This window comes from Equus asinus, chromosome 1 (genome assembly GCF_041296235.1).
Source record: "Equus asinus isolate D_3611 breed Donkey chromosome 1, EquAss-T2T_v2, whole genome shotgun sequence".
Classification (NCBI taxonomy): domain Eukaryota; kingdom Metazoa; phylum Chordata; class Mammalia; order Perissodactyla; family Equidae; genus Equus; species Equus asinus.
Window position 1 is genome coordinate 201869271 of NC_091790.1, and position 19937 is coordinate 201889207.

A 19937-nucleotide genomic window follows, 5' to 3' on the forward strand; every position below is an offset into this window, starting at 1 on the left:
CCTGCTGTCTTTGGAATTGTCTAGGGGATTCTTTAAAATGAAGATTTCTTAGAGATTTTGATTCCCATATCTGTCCTTTTGAGAAATATGTTCCCCCCTCCTGTGACTCTAAAGCATTCGGTCCACGGTCTGAGTTTCTGAGTGAGTTATCCCAGCGCCTCCTTCATTACACGGGTGAGAGGAGGCGAGGACGTCAAGACGCGCAGCAGCCTGCAGAGCCCTGGGCAGCTGAGATTGGGGGCAGGTGTTGAAGGGCACATTTAGGACGAGGGACTGAAGACCACACTCGTAACCTTAGATGTCTCCTGCAAGACCCGGTTGTGGACAGAGCTGAGGAAAGTGGAGCGTTTCACGAGGATTCAGTTCAGGTTTATACCGAATTTTCACTTTGTAACTTGCTCGAGTTTAGATTTGTATGTATGTCCTCAAAAATATTTTTTGCCTTGCTTCTGGGCATCTGGGGAGTGTTTCTGCCTTCTAGAGTGTGCTGTGTTCCCTGTAGTGGTTCTAGCAAACACCTTCCTTATTTATTAGGGGAGGAGGGAAGGAGAGAGGATTTGATAAGACTGTGTGCCCTCCAGAGCTGGAGAAGCTGCGTCCCACTTCTTGGGAACTTACTCAATTTGAATCTCAGCACATCCTTTAAAACCTGGAGGTGTGAAGTGATTCTTTCTAGGCTCTGCTCCCCGCCACCCCTCAACCTCGTAGCTCACTCATCGGGTGACATACAGACACCGCATTCCGCACAGGTCCTCCTCCCCAGCTGGCTCCCTTGCCCTTGGGCTCACCTTTCCTGCAGAGTTGGTGAAGGGCTCTGACGCTGGCTCCCGGGAGCCTCTGACCTACTGCTTTCCCTTGGTTGTGAGGCCAGCAGGCTGTTTCCTCCCAGCACAGGAGGAAGTCTGCCTCTCAGCCCTCAGAGCTCAGGAAGCTCAGGGAGGGAGGGTCCTGAGGTGATGACTTAGTCCCACTTGTTTACTATTATTGTTACCCTTATTTTGACTTTTGTTGCCTTTGCTTTTGGTGTCAAATGGAAAAAAATATTGCCAAGACCCTACTCAAGGAGCTTTCCACCTATGTTTTCTTCTACGAATTTGATGGTTTCTGGTGATATGTTTAATCTTAATCCATATTGAGTTGATTTTTCTGTATGGTGTGAGAAAGAAGTCCAATTTCATTATTTTGAACATGGCTATCAAGTTTTATATATACTTGGCTCATTTGTCATAAATTTATTGCCCATATATACATAAGTTTATTTCTGGCGTCCCTGTTCTGTTCTGTTGATCTATGTCTCTGTTTTTATGCCAATGCCATGCTGTTTTGATTAGTATAGTTTTGTAATATAGTTTCAAATTAGGAAGTGTGATGCCTCCAACTTTTTACTTTTTTAAGAGTGCTTTGGCTATTCCAGACCTTTTGCGTTTACATACAAATTTGGGTTTTATTTTTCTACTTCTGTGAAAAATGCCATTGGAATTTTGATAGGGGTTACATTGAACCTGTAGATCACTTTGTGTAGTATGGACATTTTCACAATATTATTTCTTCCAATCTGTGAGTACAGAATATCTTTCCATTTATTTGTGTCTTCTTCAGTTTCTTTCATAAGTGTCATATAATTTTGAATGTACAGGTCTTTTACCTCCTTGGTTAAATTTATTCCTAGGTAGTTTATCCTTTGCGATGCTATTGTAATGAGATCGTTTTCTTAATTTCTCTTCCTGATAAATCATTACTAGTGTATAGAGACACAACTGATTTTTGTATATTGATTTTGTATCCTGCAGCTTTACAGAACTTGCTTATTAGTTCTCACAGTTTTTTGGTGGAGTCTTTAGGATTTTCTATATATAAAATCATGTCATCTGCAAATAGAGACAATTTTATGTCTTCCTTTCTGATTTGGATGCCTTTTGGTTTCTTTTTCTTGCCTAATTACTCTGGCTGGGACTTCTAGTACTATGTTGAATGAAAGTGGAAAGAGTGGGCATCCTTGTATTTTTCTTGATCTTAGAGGAAAAGCTTTCAGATTTCCTTGTTGAGAATGATGTTATCTGTGGGCTTGTCATATAGGGACTTTATTATGTTGAGGTGTGTTCCCTCTGTACCCAGTTTGTTGAGAGTTTTTATCATGAAAGGATGTTGTATTTTGTCAGATGCTTTTTCTGTATCTGTTAAGATGATCATATGATTTTTATCCTTCATTTTGTTAATGTGGTGTATCACATTGATTGATTTGTGGATATTGAACCATCCTTGCATCCCGCTCCATCTTGTTTTTCAACAGTGTCTTTTCTTGCCTACTTGCCCTAGTTAGAACCTCTTGTACAAAGTTGAAATGAAGTGACAAGAGCAGGTATCCTTGTTTTATTCCTGATCTTAGCAGGAAAGCTTTGAGTCTTTCATCATTAGGTATGGTACTAGTTGTGGGATTTTCATAGATGCCTTTTACCATATTGTAGAAGTTTCTTTCTCTTCCTAGTTTATTGAGTGTTTTTATTATAAAAGGATATTCAGTTCTGTCAGGTGCTTTTTCTGGATCTGTTGAGATGATCACTTTTTTTTTTCTCCTTTACTTTGTTGATATAGCTTATTACGTTAATTGATTTTTGGATGTTAAGCCAATATTGCATTCCTGGGATAAATTTCACTTGGTCATGGTGTATATTCCTTTTTATATATTGTTGGATTCCCTTTGCCATTATTGTGTTGAGGATTTTGCATCTATATTCATAAGAGATATTGGTCTATAGTTTTCTTCTATTGTGATATCTTTTTCTGGTTTCGTATCAGGATAATACTGGCATCATAGAATGGGTTGGGAAGTATTCTTCCTCTTGTATTTTTTGGGAGAGTTTGTGAAGAATTGATATTAATTCTTCTTAAATTTTCGATAGAATTCATCAGTGAAGCTATCTGGGTCTGTGTTTTTCTTTGTAGGTAATTTTTTTATTCGTGCTTGAATCCCTTTCTGTGTTATAGGTCTATTCAGACTTTCTGTTTCTCCTTGAGTTGGTTTGGTAGTTTAAGAATTTGTCCATTTACTCTAAGTTATCTGATTTTGGAGGCATAAAAATTTTCATAATACTTTTTTATAATTGTTTTAATTCTGTAAGCTCAGTAATAAGGTCCCCTCTTTCATTCTTGATTTTAGTAATTTAATTCTCCTCCCTATTTTTTTGGTCAAACTAGCTAAAGATTTGTTAATTTGTTGATCTTTGCGAAGAAGCTGGTTTGGGTTTTGTTGGTTTTCTATATTGTTTTTCTACTCTCTAGTTCACTAAGTTCTACTCTAATCTTTATTATATCCTTCTTCTGATTTCCTTAGGTATAGTTTGCTCTTAGTTTCTCACCGTGTTAATGTGCAATATTAGATTATTGGCTTGAGATCTTTCTTCTTTGTTTAATATTGGTACTTCTGGAAGTAAACTTTCCTCTAAGCATTGCTTCAGCTACATCCCATGAGTTTTGCTATGTTGTTTCTTAATTTACATTCATCTCAATGCATTTACAATTGCCCCTTTTTATTTCTTCTTTGACTCACTGGTTATTTAGGATTGTGTTGTTCAATATCCACATATTAGTGAATTTCCCAACTTGTTTTCTATTATTGATTTCTAATTGCACTCCCTTTTGGCTGGTGAGCATACTATGTATAATTTCAAGCCTCTTAAATTTATTGAGGCTTATTTCATGGCCTCACAAAAACAGTCTCTTTAGGAGAATGTTCCTTGTGCACTTGAAAAGAATGTATATTGTGCCGTTGTTGGGTGGAGCGTTCTGGTGTTAGACCTAGTGGATTTATAGTGTTGTGGTCACATCTTCTACATCTTTGTTGACCTTCTGATTAGTTGCTCTACGCTTTATTCAAAGTGGGGTATTGAAGTCTACAACTATTATTGTTGAATTGTCTATTCCCTTCTGTTATTTTTTGCTTCATGTGTTTCAGGGCTCAGTTGTTAAGTTCATATATGTTTATAATTGTTATATCTTCAGATTCATCGATTCTTTCTTCTGCTGGTTCAAATCTGCCATTAGAGCCCCTCTAGTAAATTTTTCATTTTCAATTATACTTTTCACCTCCATCATTTCTATTTTGTTCATTTAAAAAAACATTTGTATCTCTTTCTTTTTCTTTTTTTTTGGCTGAGGAAGGTTCACTCTGAGCTAACATCTGTTGACAATTTTCCTCTTTTTGCTGAGGCAGATTTGCCCTGAGCTAACATCTGTTGCCAGTCTTCCTCTGTTTTGTACGTGAGCTGCTGTCACAGCGTGGCTGCTGATGGACAAGTGGTGCAGGTCTGTGCCCGGGAACGAAACCTGGGCTGCCGAAGCGGAGAGCACCGAACTTAATCACTAGGCCACCAGGGCTGGCCCTCTATGTCTTTCTTGATATTCTCTATTTGATGAGATAGTGTCATTGTAACTTCTTTTATTTAAGTGCGCTTTCCTTCAGTTCTTTAAACGTGTATAATTGCTGCTTTGAAGCCCCATCTTTAAATCCAATATCTGGGCCATCTCACAGGCAGCTTCTGTTGCTTGTGTTTTTTCTAGTGTATAGACTACACTTTCCTGTTTCTTTGTCCGATAGTTTTCATTAAAAGCTGGGCATTTTAAGGAATACAGTGTAGCAATTCTGGGTACTGATTCGTCTTCTGCTTTTCTAGGGCTCGATTTGCTGCTGTTTGTGTATTTGCCTGGTGACTTGGCTGGACTCTTCCAGTGAGGTCTGTTTCCCCTGCAGCGTGAAGCCTCTGGTGTTGTCCTCAGAGGGTGCAGCCTGGAGCCTGCACACAGTCACCTGGAGTGAGAGCAGTTTAAGCAGTGCTCTCTCTGACTGTCTCCTTCCTGCTCTCTCTGTTAACCTGTGTGTCTCTGTTGGTTTTACACCTGGCTGTTAGGCTTGCTAATTACCCCCTGATTGCTCTCTTGTTTTTGACAATGACCTTGGGCATAAATTGCTCCACCATCTGATCTGATTAAATTTTGCTTCCTCTGCAGGGGTAGTTTTCGTGGTCAGTCTTTCAGGTTTTCTCTGACCCTGGAGGGACTGTTCTTACCTGTCTGTCTTCCTGGTTCTCTCTGGCAAACTTGCTGCCCTGTGGTTTCTCCTGTGGCTCTCAGACTCCTCTAAATTGCTTACCATGAAAATCTTCATTGTTTTCAAGAGTACCCTTGACTTGACCTTCCCATACAGTTTCTAATAAAGTTATTTCCTTTGGGGAGAGCTTAAGAGTTCTCTGTTATTATGGACTTGTTTTCATCCTAAACAAAATCTCTGAGCCACAGCCGTGGGCGCAGAGCAGAAGACAGTAGTCTCTTGTCTTCTCCAATGTGGAACCTCCATCATAGGAGGGAGTTGGAGTGTGGGCCAACTGTTGTGCCTGCTCTTAACGAGGCCCTGGTGTGGGTTTGGAGACTCACAGGAAAACTCTGCCACTTCATCCTCAGGCAGCAGCAGCCTGAAGAGGGTCCGAAAAGGAGCCTGAGCACAGTTCAGAGTGACCTTCATGGTGAAATTTCTCCTTGGCCCAGTCTTTCTACCCTCATTCCTGCTGAACGCTGCAGCAGGTACAAACAAGGGGACATGGCCCTGCGACCCAGCCTTTCCAGCCTGTGCTTTGACCACAACTCTCTGTGCAGAGTAAGACAGAGTCAGGGGAGGAGAGGCAGGAAGTGGCTGTGGCTGAGGCAGGAGGCCTCTTTTTCTGTGCACGAGTGAATTTACAAAAAATCATCCTGTTGCTCATTTCTTGAAAATATAGGGGATTATGAGAAGCAAAAATGTGTTGTGATATGCTGAGATATACATTACAATTGTTCTCTTTACTCCTTGTTAAATTTTATTTGTAGAATTTATCATTAGCACTAAAACACTTAAGAACACTCTCTTAATGCAAGGATTGGAGTGAAGCAACAAAAGACGTCAGATTGAAACCAAAAGGAAGAAATGAAGATCATAGCGGAAATTGTGCAGACCAAATTGCAAATCCCAGAAAGGAGGGAAGTTACTGAGCGCTGTTGGGTGGTCATGGCGGCCTCTGAATCCTTTCCCCGATTCCTGTCCTCCTAGGCAGCCTCTTCTTCTACTAGGTTCCTGGAATGGCTAAGAGTTCAGGGATATGCAGGCAAACCTTGTGGGCTTTGGAGGGATGGGACTAAAAAGCCTGGTAGCTGAGTGAGGAAGGGAGCCGGGGGTGTGTTGAGAGCAGCAGGAAGCTGTGGGGGAAATGCCTGATTCTTTGTTCTTGCTTTCTTGGCTGTTGGTGCCAAAGGGTAAATGACGCTGACTCTGTCACTGTCTGTAACTATACGTTTCCCTGATGACCCTAGGGACTCAAACGCCCTGGGAGAGGGGCCTGTGCTCATATTACTCCCTCTCACCAGATTGCTTAAGCCAAGAGCCCCAGCCCTTGTGGTCTCCCTTTGAGGACAACTGCTTTCTATGCCACTGCTGGAGGTTTGTAGCTATAACCACCCAACGTCTCAGACGTAGCGTGAGTGAGCGGAGCTGGGCTCGTGATCGTGCCACTGGGAGAGTCTGGGGACTTGTTCTCATTGGACAAAGCCCGAATGTTATTGTCTGACACAGTTCCACAGCAGGCATCAGTCTGAGACAATGCAACACCGCCCCATCTTCGCATCTGTAGAGATGCTGCGGCTCAGAGGGCTCATGAGTTTTTTCGCTGAAAGCCATAGTTCTTGCTAGTGGCAGAATCAGACCCACATGTTTTCTCCCTGAGTGCGCAGCTTATATTAGCGGGAGATGCCCAGTGCTGCTGGGCTGATATGCGACTCCAGTACTGAAGCTCATGAAACAATACAGGCGCCATTGGGGGAACAGAGGGACCCCAAGTGAGGTTGAACTACTCAGACAGGGTAGTAATCCTATGCAGCCAGCGTAGCCTAGGAGGAAGGCTTCTGGATATTTAGACTCATCAGAGCTTGTTTTGTCTTATTTTGAAAGGCCGATGACCCCCTCCCCCTTTTCTTTTAGATAAAACCCTTCTTTTGTGTGAGTTTGGTATCCTGGAAGAGCGTGAGCTCGGCTCTTGCTGGTGGGACTGGGCCGTGCTGGGAAGCGGACGTGGTCTGATGACCCTCAGCGCAGCCCATCCGGGAGTCTGCCTGTGCCCTCATGAGTCAGGAGGCCTCCACTGCACTCTCAGGACTTGAGTCCCTCTGTCCCTCTTTAAAAGAAATGGTTTTTTGTTTTGGTTTTGGTGTTGAATAAATTGTTGACAAAAACTAAACTCCCCTGAGAATTTTAAAGCTAAATTCTCTGAGGAAGCCAGCGTCTCTCCTCCCTGAGATTCCATGGTCATCTGGGCCTACCATGTGGGTGGGACTGAGGGAGAAGGTGTGCTCGTAAGGTTGCACCGCTCAGACTGCGCAATGCAGAAGGGGAAATCTTTGAGTCATTAAGAGGATGGAACGAACCGCAGGCAGAAGAAGAGGTGTAGGAAGGAGAAGGTGGTGCATTAGATTCCCAGGGCTGCCGTGACAGATCCCTGCACACCGTGTGGCTTAACACAACAGAAAGGTATTGTCTGTTAGTTCCGGGAGTCCCAAATCAGAGTGTTGCAGAGCCTTGCTCTCTCTGAAGGCTGCAGGGGAGGACCCTTCCTTGCGTCTTCACAGCTTCTGGTGGTTGCTGGGAATCCTTCGCATTCCTCCCCTTGTCGGTGCGTCACTTCAGTCTCTGTCCTCATGCATTTTCCCGTAAGTTGCCAAGAGAACCCAGGCTGCACCGTCCACACTTTGCTCGGACACCTCCTCAGCTAAATATTCAAGTTCTTTGCCTACGAGTTAGGCTTTCCACCCAGTGGTAGAGCGTAATTCAACCGACTTCTCGGCCACTTTATAGCAAGTATCACTTTTCCTCCAGTGCCTGATAGCGTGTTCCTCTCTTGGATCTGAGATCTGACCAGAAGTACCTTTAATCTTCGCTTGTCCACCAATAGTCTCTTCAAGGCAATCTAGGACTGTTCTATCCGGCGCCTCAAAATTCTTCCAGTTTATGTCCATTACCAAATTTCAAAACCACTTTCACATTTTAGGTATTTTTTAACGCAGCACCCCACTTCCTGTTCCAAAACCTAAGTTAGTTTCCGTGGGCTGTTGTCACAAATGGGCACGAACTGGGTGGCTTACATCAGCAGAGATCGGTCGTCTGACAGTCGGAAGGTAGAAGTCCAACACCGAGCTGCTCTCGGGGCCGCGATGTCTCTGACGCCTCTGGGAGGATTCTCCTTTGCCTCCTCCAAGCTTCTGGAGGCTGCTGGCCACCCTGGGCCTTCTTTGGCCTGTAGATGTGTCACTCCAATCTCTGCCTCTGTTGTCACCTGTTGTTCCCCTCTGTGCGTCTGTGTCCAAATTTCCCTCCTTTCATATTGATACAGTCATTGGATTAGGGCCCCCCCCCCCTTAGTGACCTCATCTTAAATGGATTACTTGCAAAGACCCTATGAAGTCACAGTCTCAGGTACCAGGGGTTAGGACTTGACCCCATCTTTGGGGGAGACAATGCAACCTCTAACAGGTGCTCAAGGAGCAGTGTACGCAGTTGGAAGGTGAAATGCCCCGATCTCTGTCTTCCCAGGCCTAGTTGTAGTTAGTAGGTTAAACCCATGTGCTCATTGGAAGATGTTTTCCAGGCCTCGTCTTCCTCTTTTTCTGTTGGTTCCCAATGGTTTAGACCCTTTGGCTTAGTTTCTGAGTGCTGTTAACTTCTGAAAGAGTAACATGAGACCTTCCTGAAAGACTATAGTAAAAACCCACATTATCGGGTCACTGGGAAGCATCCCCAGGCTCTAAACTTGGAAACACCAAGCCACATATCTGAGTTCTTTCTTCCCTGAATCACCCTGCAGTCTCCCACCCCACCCAGGGAAGATGAGCAGACCTTGTGCCTGGCTTCCTGGGCCAGATATGGGTCATTTAATAAGGTCCCTTTGGCTCCACCACTATAACCCAAAACAGCGAATGTAGCTTTGGAAATTCTGGTGCACTAGCAGGCACGTGGAGAAAAAGCTTTCAACTTGCGAACACTGAAGCACCCACCAAATCATGAGGCAATATTTCTGTCTCTTTAAAGGCAGAGAGTTCCTTCACTGGCTCCACCCAATCTGAGTTTCCTCACTCAGAGGTTTCAGAGGGTGCAAAGTCTTTTTCCCCAAAGTTAAAGCAAAAGCACCATTTCAAAGAGCTTCTTTGGAGAGGACTTGAGAACTCAACTCATTCAAAAGACGGTGAGCCTGGCTGAGAAGAGGCCCCCTGAGCATAGAGCTGTGAGGGGCAGTAGGATCCAGGGCACTGCCTGGGGGGTGGATTCTGGTCTGAGAGTGGTGGGAGAGATGTGGTGGTGGAGGGTAGGGTGGGGAGTGAGGAGACGGCATCTGTCCATCTCCTATGTAACGGGACAAACTTGTGCTGCGTAGGGCTCCTTCCATCCAGTTGCTCCTGTGATGGACATGAGTGCTGCCTGATAACCCATCCTCTTCCCTGACTAGGAAGTTAGTGTCCCCAGGGCAGGTCTTAGAGCAATTTAGAGACCACCTAGTCTAAATCCCTCTTTTTACTGAAAAAGAAGCAGAATCCCAGAGTGTGGTGACTCTCCAGGAGTTACACAGGTCACTAACGGCAGAGGAAATTTGGAATTCGGTTTGCTGAATCCTTTCCAGCAGTTAACAGAGAGAAGCTGTGTCCCCAGCAGTGTAAGAGATGAGGTGAGGAGGGGAGAGGATCAGCTATGCTAAGGAAACAATATATGTGACGCCCTCCTCGTTCCTGCCTAATTACAGCCTTGCTGCCAGTTCTCGCTTCTGGAAAGAGCGTGGACTGTCTTCCCTGCTCTGCCCTGATCTCTCTCTGTCCTGATGCAGACTGAAATTTAGAGCCGTGCTCCTGAGGAGGAACCCAGAAGAGGCCGTAGTGTGCAGTGGTTAAGAGCGAGCGCGGTGTGGTCGGACAGACTTTGAGCTGGATCCCCCTCTGCCCACAACCTTTAGCACCGTGACCTTGGGCAAGTTTCTCAGTATTTTTGAGCCACATCTACTTCCTCACTTAAAAAATTAGAATAATAAAATTAGTTTCGTTGCAGATCATATTTTGGGAGTAAATGAGATAATGTGCGAAACATATTTTTCATGGTGCTTAGTATACAGTGTGTGTTCGGGAGTAGTTATACTGCACACGGGTTAAGTTTTTCATTACGGAAAAGTTTTAACTTATTCGAAGATAAGGAGAATAATATAAGGAACTTTCCTGTGCCTATACCAAGATTGAACCATTATCAATTGATGCAGTTTTGTTTCCTCTATTACTCAGCACTCTCTATCCTCCTCAGATCATTTTCAAGTAAATATCTGACATGACGTCACTCTATCAGTAAATATTTGAATATGTCTGTCTGAAAGATAAGGGCTGTGTCAAAAATATTACCATGATCAGACTTCAGAAAGCAACTAGAATTTTAAAAAATATTACTGATTATATTCAGACTCCTCTGATTGTCTCATAATTTTTAAAATTGTTTGATGTCAGATGTAAATAAGGTCCATAACTTGCAACTGTTCAATATTTCTTAAGTTTAGCTTAATATTAGGTTTTCACCTTCCTTGTTTCTTTCTCTAAAATATCTTTTTTTAAGAAAGGGGAAGTTTTTTGTCTAACAGACTTGGACAGTGTACTTTTTGTCGATTACATCCTCAAGATGTCATTTACCACGCTCTTCTAGTTCTAGTGTTTTGTGTGAATTTATATTTAGGGAGAGGCTTAATCAGATTCAGGTTTGACTGGTGTTTTGGTGGGACCGCTTCAGAGGTGCAGCTGTGAACTTCCATCAGAAGATGCGTGATGTCCTGTTGTCTCTCCTTCTGTGATGTTAGCAGACAGTGATGACTGCCTGGAGTAAATTTGTTTCATTAAGGGTCACAAATAAGGATATTCCATCTTTCTTTCTTCATTTATTAGATAGAATAATCCTATAAAATGAAACTTCCCCTTGGCAATCCTTTCATTTCCACGAGGTACAGTTGTTATAAGGAAGACAAGAGAAGTGCTTGATTCTTTCCCTTTTTGTCAATGTTCAGAATGATTAGATGCTCTCCTGGCAGACTCCAAGGAGAGCAAGTGACTTCTTTTCCGAAGGTGGAACTGTTAGCAACTCATGGATTTCAACACATTTGATATATTTGAATCCTTTGGAATTATTATTCTTATTGACGCTCAAATGGTCTCATCTTTGTCCAGTGGGAGCCTCTTCAAGTTGGCTCTTGAGTCTCTTTGGTAAGATCCCAGAATTTTTGGTAGCGTCCTGGCTTTCTAGTATGACAAGGTGGTCTAGGGTCAGCTTGTACATTTCCTGGCCCAGACCCAGAATCAGTTCTTCCTTCTCAGAGCCCTAATTTTTTGTTGGTGGGAAATGGCATTTGAAGACCACAATCTGGGCACTAAGGGTACTTGTTGCTACTGGGCTCATTGTTATTTTTATGCCTTTACAATGGACTTCAAAACTAGACACACACACACACAGACAACTAAGGATCGGATTCCTTAAAACAATTTATGATTTTTGCAAATTATTATATAATGCAATGATTATAAATTGCAAATTATGCAATTTATGCAGGGTTTTTTGGCCTTAAGGTATTTCCCACTAGGGATGGACAATGAGATTACTGCATTTTCAAGTCTCTTGGACCAATTCTTTCTGTGTCTCATCTACTACACACACACAGTTAGGTTCATTCGTTTCATTTGCTTTTAATTTTTACTGGTATTTTTTAAATGTAATTTTTGTTGTATAATTATGTAAACTATTCACGTGGATTCAAGATCAAATGTAGCAAATCTGAATATATCCAAAAAGTCTAGTTTTCATCTTTTATCCCGGTTCCTCCCCCTGTTCCTCCCACTCATGTAAGTAACACTTTGTTTAGTTTTCAGATTAGCCAGCCCCGGCGCTCTAGTGGTAAAGATTCGGCGGGTTCATTTCTTGGTCAGGGAGCCACACCACTGTCTGTTGGTGTCACACTGTGGCAGCTGCATGTTGCTGTGATGCTGAAAGCTGTGCCACTGGCATGTCAAATAGCAGCAGAGTCACCCGTGGCGGACAGGTTTCAGCAGAGCTTCCAGACTAAGACAGACTGAGAAGAAGCACCGGGCCACCTAATTCTGAAAAAACTAGCCATGAAAACCCTGAGAATCGCCGTGGAGCATTGTCTGATGTAGTGCTGGAAGGTGAGGGTGGCACCGAAAGACCGGGCAGAGTTCTGCTCTGCTGTCCACAGGTTCGCCAGGAGGCAGAATTGACTCCATGGCACTAACAACAAGGTTTTCAGATTATCCTGGCGTTGCTTTCTCCTATATTTGAAAATATACATCTTATATTTTATATGTGTAGTTCGTATTCCTCCCTTTAGAGAAGCGGTAGTGAACTGTACATCACTTTCTTCACTTTGCTTTTTTTGCTTGATGATACATCCTGGAGACCTCTCTATACTGGTTTATAGAGATAGTGCTCATTCCTTTTCACAGTTGCATTGTACTTCACTGTGTGAATACCTAGGTCTGTTCAACCAGTGCCCTAATGATGGGCCTTTGATAGGGTTTTGGTCTTTTGCTATTACAAATAGTGGTGCAGTGAATAGCCTTGTGCATAATGTTTGTCTGTATTTTTGTCAGTGTAGCTTTGGAATAAATCCTAAAATTGGGATTTCTAGTCAAAGGGTAAATGCAGATGGACTTTTGCAAGATGCTGCTAACTTCTCCTCTGTAGTCGGGGCTGCCTTTCCACTCCCTCTGGCTGTGTGGGAGAGCACCCGCTTCCCCTGTACCTTTACCAACAGATTGTGCCAGCCGACTTCTGGATTTCTGACAAAGCTGTAGGTGAGAAGTAGTGTCTCAGGGTAATTCTAACTTATTTAATTTAGTTATTTTACTTTTTCTGTTTTGACTTATTTTCCTCTATTTTGAGTGAATATCTTTTTATATATTCAAGGGACATTTACGTTTCTTTTCTTCTTTGGACTGTTTATTCATATCTCTTGCTCCATTTTCTATGCATTTGTTGGTCTTTTGTTTCTCTCCTTTTCGATTTTCTTTGTCTAATAGGGGAATTAACCCTCTTGGATTTACGTTGGAATTTTTTTCCCCTAGTTTGACATTTGTGTTTTAATTTGTCTGTGGTGATTTTTGCCTCACATTTTTAGATTTTTATGTAGTCAAATTTATGAGTCTTTTTCCTTTTTCTGTTTCAAATCCTAGCAATATTTCCCCTGCCCTCAGGTTACAAAGAATTCATCCGTGTTTCTTCTATTATTTATAGGGATTTGTGTCTTACCTTTCAGTTCTGATCTGCTTGGAATTTGAATGGCATGAGGAAACGGATGCAGTTTCATTTTTTCTGTCCGGTTATGTAGTTATCCCGGTGTTGCTTATTAGTCCATCTTTTTTCCCATTGGTGTGAGATGTTGTCTTATTGAATATAGATGTAGCATAATATAATCGAATTGAATATGAGTGAATATAGTATGATCAATTCGGTCTATTTGTGAATTTTCTGTTTTTGTTTCTCTGTTCTGTCTCTATTCTCATGCACCAACATCATACTGCTTTAATTAAAGAAACTGTGATGTTTTCCCCTCTGGTGGAGCTAGCCTTCCTTCATTGTTCTTTTTCTTATTGTCCAAGCAAATTTTCTTCTTTCTTCATCCAAATGAACTTTATAATCAACTTTTTTAGCTGCAGGAAAAAAAAATGGTATGGCAAAATTTGCAAAATTTATGTTTATATAAAATCACATTAAAGAAATATCTGTTAGGCTGGACCGGTGGCATAGTGGTTAAGTTCACATGCTCCACTTCAGTGGCCCAGGATTTGTAGGTTCGGATCCTGGGTGCTGACCTAGCACGGCTCCTCAAGCCAAGCCACACTGTAGTGACATCCCACATAAAATAGAAGAATATTGGCACAGATGTTAGGTCAGTGACAATCTTCCTCAAACAAAAATGTGGAAGATTGGCAACAGATGTTAGCAGGGGCCGATCTTCCTCACACACACACAAAAAGAAATATCTTTTAATTCCAATTTTATGAAATGCTTTAAACACGAAGCTGTATTGAATTTGGTCAAATGTCTTTTCTGCATCTAGGTAATTTTCTTCTTAATCTGTTAATGGGATGTGTTGTAACAATCAATTTTCTCACATTGAACCACCCTAATGTTTCTGAAATAAATCACATTTCATCATGGTGTATTACTTCTTAGTGTCTAATAATATGTTTAGGATTTTTGTGTCAGTATTCACAAATGAAACATGTCTGTAGCTTTATTTATTGGTGAAATCTTTTTTAGCTTTTGGGATCAATATCACACTTGCTTCATGGAAAGAATTGAAAGTTTTAGTTCTTTTTGATATGATCAGGAATAGTTTATGTAGCATCAAGATGATCAGATCTTTAAAGGTCTAAATGAGTTCCCCTGTGAAGCTGTATGGACCTGGTACTCCTCTGTGGGGATACTCTTTAACTCCTTTCTCTATTGTGTCTTCCATAGTAATTGAACTGTTTCATCTTTCTGTCTCTACTGGGATCAATATGGGTAATAGACTATTACTAATTTTCAGGGAGGAGAAGAAAGAAAAGAGAGTTGGGAATGGTTCCTATTTACTGAAATTGAACCTTTTTTCTCTTCTTCTCAGCCTTCCTAACCTCAAGGTCTTGTGGGTACCTAAGTCCCAGATCCTCTGAACATGGCTGCTGCTCAGGACAACACTCTGAGGATTGTTCTGGTAGGGAGAACTGGAAGCGGGAAGAGTGCGACAGCAAACACCATCCTTGGGAAACAAATATTTGCTTATGGAATTTCTGTCTACGCTGTTCGCCAGACCTGTCAAAAAGCATCCCGGGAATGGAAAGGGAGGAACCTTCTTGTTGTTGACACCCCAGGGCTCTTTGACACCAAGGAGAGACTGGAGACCACCTGGAGGGAAATCAGCCGGTGTGTCCTCTTATCCTGCCCTGGGCCTCATGCCATCATCATGGTTCTGAGGTTGGGCCGCATCACAGTAGAAATGCAGAAAACCATCACATTGATCAAGGCTGTCCTTGGGAAGGCTGCCATGAAGTACATGATCATCTTGTTCACTGGCAAAGATCAGTTGGAGGATCAGAGCCTAAGTGACGCTATAGCAGAGGCGGATGTGAAGCTAGGAAACATCATCCAGGAGTGTGGGGGCCGCTGCTGCGCCTTCAACAACAAAGCAGACAAAGCTGAGAAGGAAGCTCAAGTGCAGGAGCTGGTGGAGCTGATAGAGAACATGGTGCAGAAGAACAGAGGGGCGTACTTTTCAGATGCCATATACAAGGACACAGAGGACATCTGGAAACGATGGGCAGAGGAGTTGAAGAAAATCTACACTGATCCACTAGAGAATGAAATTAAACTTCTAGAAAAGGAATATGCTGATACACTGAAAGAAAAAGAAGAAAAAATTAAATCAATACAGCTGAAATATGATGAGAAAATAAAAAATATAAGGCAAGAAGCTGAGAGTAGTGTATTCCAAGATGTTTTAAATGGGATTATGAAGACACTTTCAAAAATATGGCATATGTTTTGGAAGTAATGTAAATTTGATTTTTTTCTTAATCTGCTATGATTTGTAATGTGGTGGATTATGTTTTCCAAAGATGGCCATGCCAGTATCTTCTATCCTACTTATTCTTCTACTATCTGACCTTGTTACTCCTTCCATTGAGTTATGGGATCTGTGCCCCTTACCCTGAAATTGGACGGACTTTGTGACTGCTTTGATAAATAGTGGATAGTTGGAGCAACACCATGTGACTGCTCAGGTTCAAGAGTGAATTGACTCGTTGCTCTCTTGGGGTGCTTGCCTTTGGAATTTGGCCACCATGCTGTGAGGGAGCCCAAGTTGCCCATGGGAAGGCCCACATACAAGGATTTCAAGTCACAGGCCCATTGCCCTGCCTGATCTTTCATCTGCCAGCCTCGCAAGTGAGGCAACACAAAAGTAGATTGTCCAGCTGCCAACTGAGCCACCTCTGAGGAAGGTGCAAAGAGCAAAGATGAGCCATTCCCACTGAGTCGTGCCCAAATTGCAGATTCATGAGAAAAATAAATGATTCTTGCTGTTTTAAACCACTAAGTTGTGGGATGGTTTGTTATGCAGCAGTAGCTAACCAGAATTAAACATCTTCACAGCTCATTCCCTACCACTCCCTGATCCCACTTGTCCCCCATCACAGTGCCAACGAATTTAAGAAGTTACAAAATTGGCAAAATCAGTCAATAACCCATCACTAGAATTCAAAGACTCAATTTAGGAAAGTTCAGATAAGAAATCCTGCATAAGTTACGTGTTAGCACCACTGGTTATGTGTGTTATTTCAGTCCACGTCTGTGAATACTTTGTTAGTGAAGCATCAGGCTTCTCTGGCAAGATTGTCCTGTGGTTCTTGGGGCTCTGGAGGTTGACAGGTCCTCTTATTGTTTTTCTCTCTTTTCTTTGTCAGGCACCATCCTAACTTCAACTGTCCCTGACTATGACTTAAAACTCTCTTCTGTGCAAAATACTTTCCATTTTCCTCTGCAGACCCACTCTTCACCCTTCTTCACTCTAGCTCTTTCCCTAGGAGGGGATCTCTGTGGACTCCACCAGTGGATCTCTTGCTTTCTGCCTTCTGCTTGGCTTCTGCCAATGGGAAGTCCAGGCAGGGGGTCTCTTGGGGGCAAACAAGGTCAGGGTGTTTGTTCTCCTGCCTCTTTCCCTGTAGGGTCATCACTGACTAGCTGCAACCCGTAGCCCAAAGTCACAGCTCCTGCCCTGGTGGCCTCTCCACCCAACTCTCCTTCTGGGCTCCAGTTTTCACTCACCCCTTAGGGTTAGGATGTGATCTCCTCACCGTCACCAGTACTCCCCCTGGTTGTTTCCAAACCCCGTATCCACAGCTTGTAGGAAACCCCTTCACTCGACATTCCTCCAGGTCCCAAATTACAGCGGGCCATCTCTCCTGATAGAATCTGGATTGATCAATCGTATGACACCCACTTCTTTTTCTCGTTCAGAGCATTCCTTGATCTTTACTTTTAAAAAATTCTCTCTAGTGTTTTCTTCCACCAGAAAAATCTCTCCTGATAGCTGAAATCTCTGGGACAAGATTACCCTCACAAACTGTGACATTGGCAGCGAGCAGATGAAAGGTTCTGTCTTGCTTAAATAATCGAGAATCTTCAAAGTTAGAGGGATGACTTTATATCATTTATAGTGATTGCAGATAAGCCAAATTCAAGTTGTTGGGATTTCTCCAGTTGTCCTTTATTTGGTCTGTGAACATGACCGAGAGTATTTACTGTATCAGTGGATTTTAGGGAGACAGGGAATAGAGAGTAAGTCGGGAGAAATAAGGTCCCAAATACCTGCTCATTCTAAGGTCATTACAAATGTTGTGAATGGAGTCAAGACAATGTGGAAGGAAATAACTGTGGTGAGAAAACACATTCATAATATATGTGAAACAGCACGGCTGACCCAACTGCTATTTGCCATAATGCAATTCTCCTGTTTAAAGGTCGTTTCTGGTGAGTGACACATCAGTGCAGAATCATCTCTAGAGAGCAGAGTATGCATGCACAGTCCTTACACTCTTCATTTAAGAACCATTTAAAAGATATTTTCCCTCAGAGACCTCCAGAAGCATTATTTATTCAATTAACCTGTGTGTGTCTAGGTCTGTGTTAGGGTCTATTGAAGATCAACTTAAGTGAGGTGATGTCTTTTCTCCTGATCTTATATTCTGCTTTGGAAGGTAAGACACACCCAGAGGAGAAATGAGTAAATCAAATAAATCGTATCAACACTATCTCTTTGTTTGACAAATGAAATATTCCCCACTCAATTATCTTTACAATCCTTATATCTCAGTTTTCTCCAAAAGTGGTTCTGATTGAGTTCTGAGGTCTCTGGAAGTTCCATCATTTGATGTGTGCATTATCCCTGTTGTTGAAATATATGATCACCATGACCCATAGTGGGGAATTAGACTAGGATTTCTAGGAGAAGACTTGAGGAAGAATTCAGGGCTTGAAGTCTACTCTGAAGGAAGTGTAGGATGTGTGCATGTGGCTGATTGAACGATGATCTTGCTTCTTTTCAGAAACAGGAAAGTTGGGGGCTGCAGGCAACATTGTCAGGGGAAGCATAGACTCAGTGGCAACAGCATTCAGTGAGGTTTGTGACAAGTTGAGTATCAGATGTCAAAGGGAGGGTCCAGTGTAAGAGTCCTGCATTAACCTGAAATTTTGGACTGAAGATGATGTGAAAGGCCTGGGGCGAATGTGGCAAGATATTAACATAAATATCTCCCTCAAGTTCAGCTGAGTCCTCAGTATTTGCCAATATGGCCAGATTCCAAAGCTGTGTGCCAGAAAATCTATGGAGGACTTGTCAAAGGAAGGAGCTAGAAACCAGTTATATGAGGTTTAGTCTTCAACTAATTCGATAGGTATTTGAAGAGGTCAAGAGGAAAGGACTTTGTAAAAGAGGACATTTGGATTTTGGGTCACTGACCTCGGGGTTCCTCTGTAGAGTAACAGCCTTCCCAGCAGTAAGGTGATCTCTATGCAACAATGTGTTACGATAAGGGAGGCTCCACAGTGACTCCACCTTGCATCTCCTACCCAGTGGGATGATGGTTCCCTCTCTCCTCAAACATAGTACGGAGCTCTCTTGGACTCTGAAGGTGCCAGAAAAGGTGAGTGGTGTATGGTAATAGATTCCTTTGAGGACATGAGCTTTGTCCTCTGGAGTTTAGTTTTGGAGCCTAGTGGCTCTAAATATATGAAAGGATGTTGCTGTGTGCTGGAGGGAGCAGGGTAAAGATTGAGGAGCCTGTACTGGAAGCACCCATAACTTTCTCTGACTGAGGGGAAAAGTATGTGTTTCCCATAAATCAAATGTGGGCTACACAGAAGGGAGCCAGCCAGAGCCAGCTAGAAGGGAACTTGCCCTGGAGTCCACCAGGGATCCCATCAGTGATGAATGGACCAGACCTCTGGGAGCCCAGGTGCTGGGAACTGGGCTGGAAGTAACCTGCTGGAGGGGACATAGCGGTCATTAGCTGGACTTGGAATTAGACATTTCCAGGGCACACTCTATGACGAGTCATCAATGGTGCCCTATGAGGAAAAGAGTCACTGTGCCTCCAACCCCCAAGGCCAGATTACACCTGACTTCTCTTCAGTGTCTCTTCCTGTTCTCCTCCAACCCACAAACAGTCAGACCTATGATGCCTGACTGGAGGCGGAAGAGGAGAAGGGCACCGTTGGGAAGCCCTGTCCACACGGCAGGTCCTTCAGCTGAAGCAGGCACCAGCCAGGGGAAGGAGCCACTTTACCCTTCAATGAAATTCAGAGTTTGATGATTGGGTTGGATGTTTTAATTACACAAATCTGACTAACAGTGATTGGAGAGGTGCTTGCTAAGGGCAGAAGCCATCCAAGATTTTCCTCTTGAGGCACTAACGGAGCCAGTTTGAAAGGGCAGTAGGAGAAAAGAATAAAAGTCTTCTTTCCATGCCCCTGTGGAGTCCCTCCTATGCAACCACACAGTTATATACAGATTGCCTTCTTGGCTGTGGGGGAGATGACTCTAGAGAAGAACTCCAGGATCTCGCCAATCCTGAGTCCTGCACCTGAGGTGTTGGGAATTCAAGTGAGTTGCAGGAGCAGGAGTCAGGGGAAGGCACTGTGCTCATGCAGATTACTGAGAGAGTTTTGAAGCTGCCACATTCCTACTAGGGAGGGGTGTTTGTGTACAAATCCCAGAGTCACGAGATTCAAATAGGTGGAGTCGGCCCTGCAGTATCTGAAGTGGGAGAAGCGTCCCCGTGAGCCCTGGGCCTTGTTT

The 19937-nt window shown here is 43.0% G+C and overlaps 1 protein-coding gene across 7 annotated transcripts; it reads left to right on the forward strand.

The window, feature by feature from the left end:
• The first annotated feature begins 228 nt into the window (after positions 1 to 228).
• LOC106831104 (GTPase IMAP family member 7-like) lies at positions 229 to 16178 on the forward strand. 7 transcript variants are annotated; one of them, XM_070515861.1, is made up of 4 exons: positions 9176 to 9254; positions 9593 to 9731; positions 9888 to 10027; positions 14709 to 16178. In XM_070515861.1, the coding sequence occupies exon 4, from the start codon at positions 14760 to 14762 to the stop codon at positions 15633 to 15635; it is 876 nt and encodes a 291-aa protein (XP_070371962.1). In that variant the 5' UTR covers positions 9176 to 9254; positions 9593 to 9731; positions 9888 to 10027; positions 14709 to 14759; the 3' UTR covers positions 15636 to 16178. The 7 variants fall into 7 exon arrangements, with proteins under 7 accessions (XP_070371952.1, XP_014696598.3, XP_070371949.1 ...); XM_070515848.1 differs by lacking the exons at positions 9593 to 9731; positions 9888 to 10027 and adding an exon at positions 11946 to 12894 and having other exon boundaries at positions 9163 to 9254; XM_044766476.2 differs by lacking the exons at positions 9593 to 9731; positions 9888 to 10027 and adding an exon at positions 11946 to 12246 and having other exon boundaries at positions 9163 to 9254.
• Positions 16179 to 19937: the final 3759 nt, after the last annotated feature.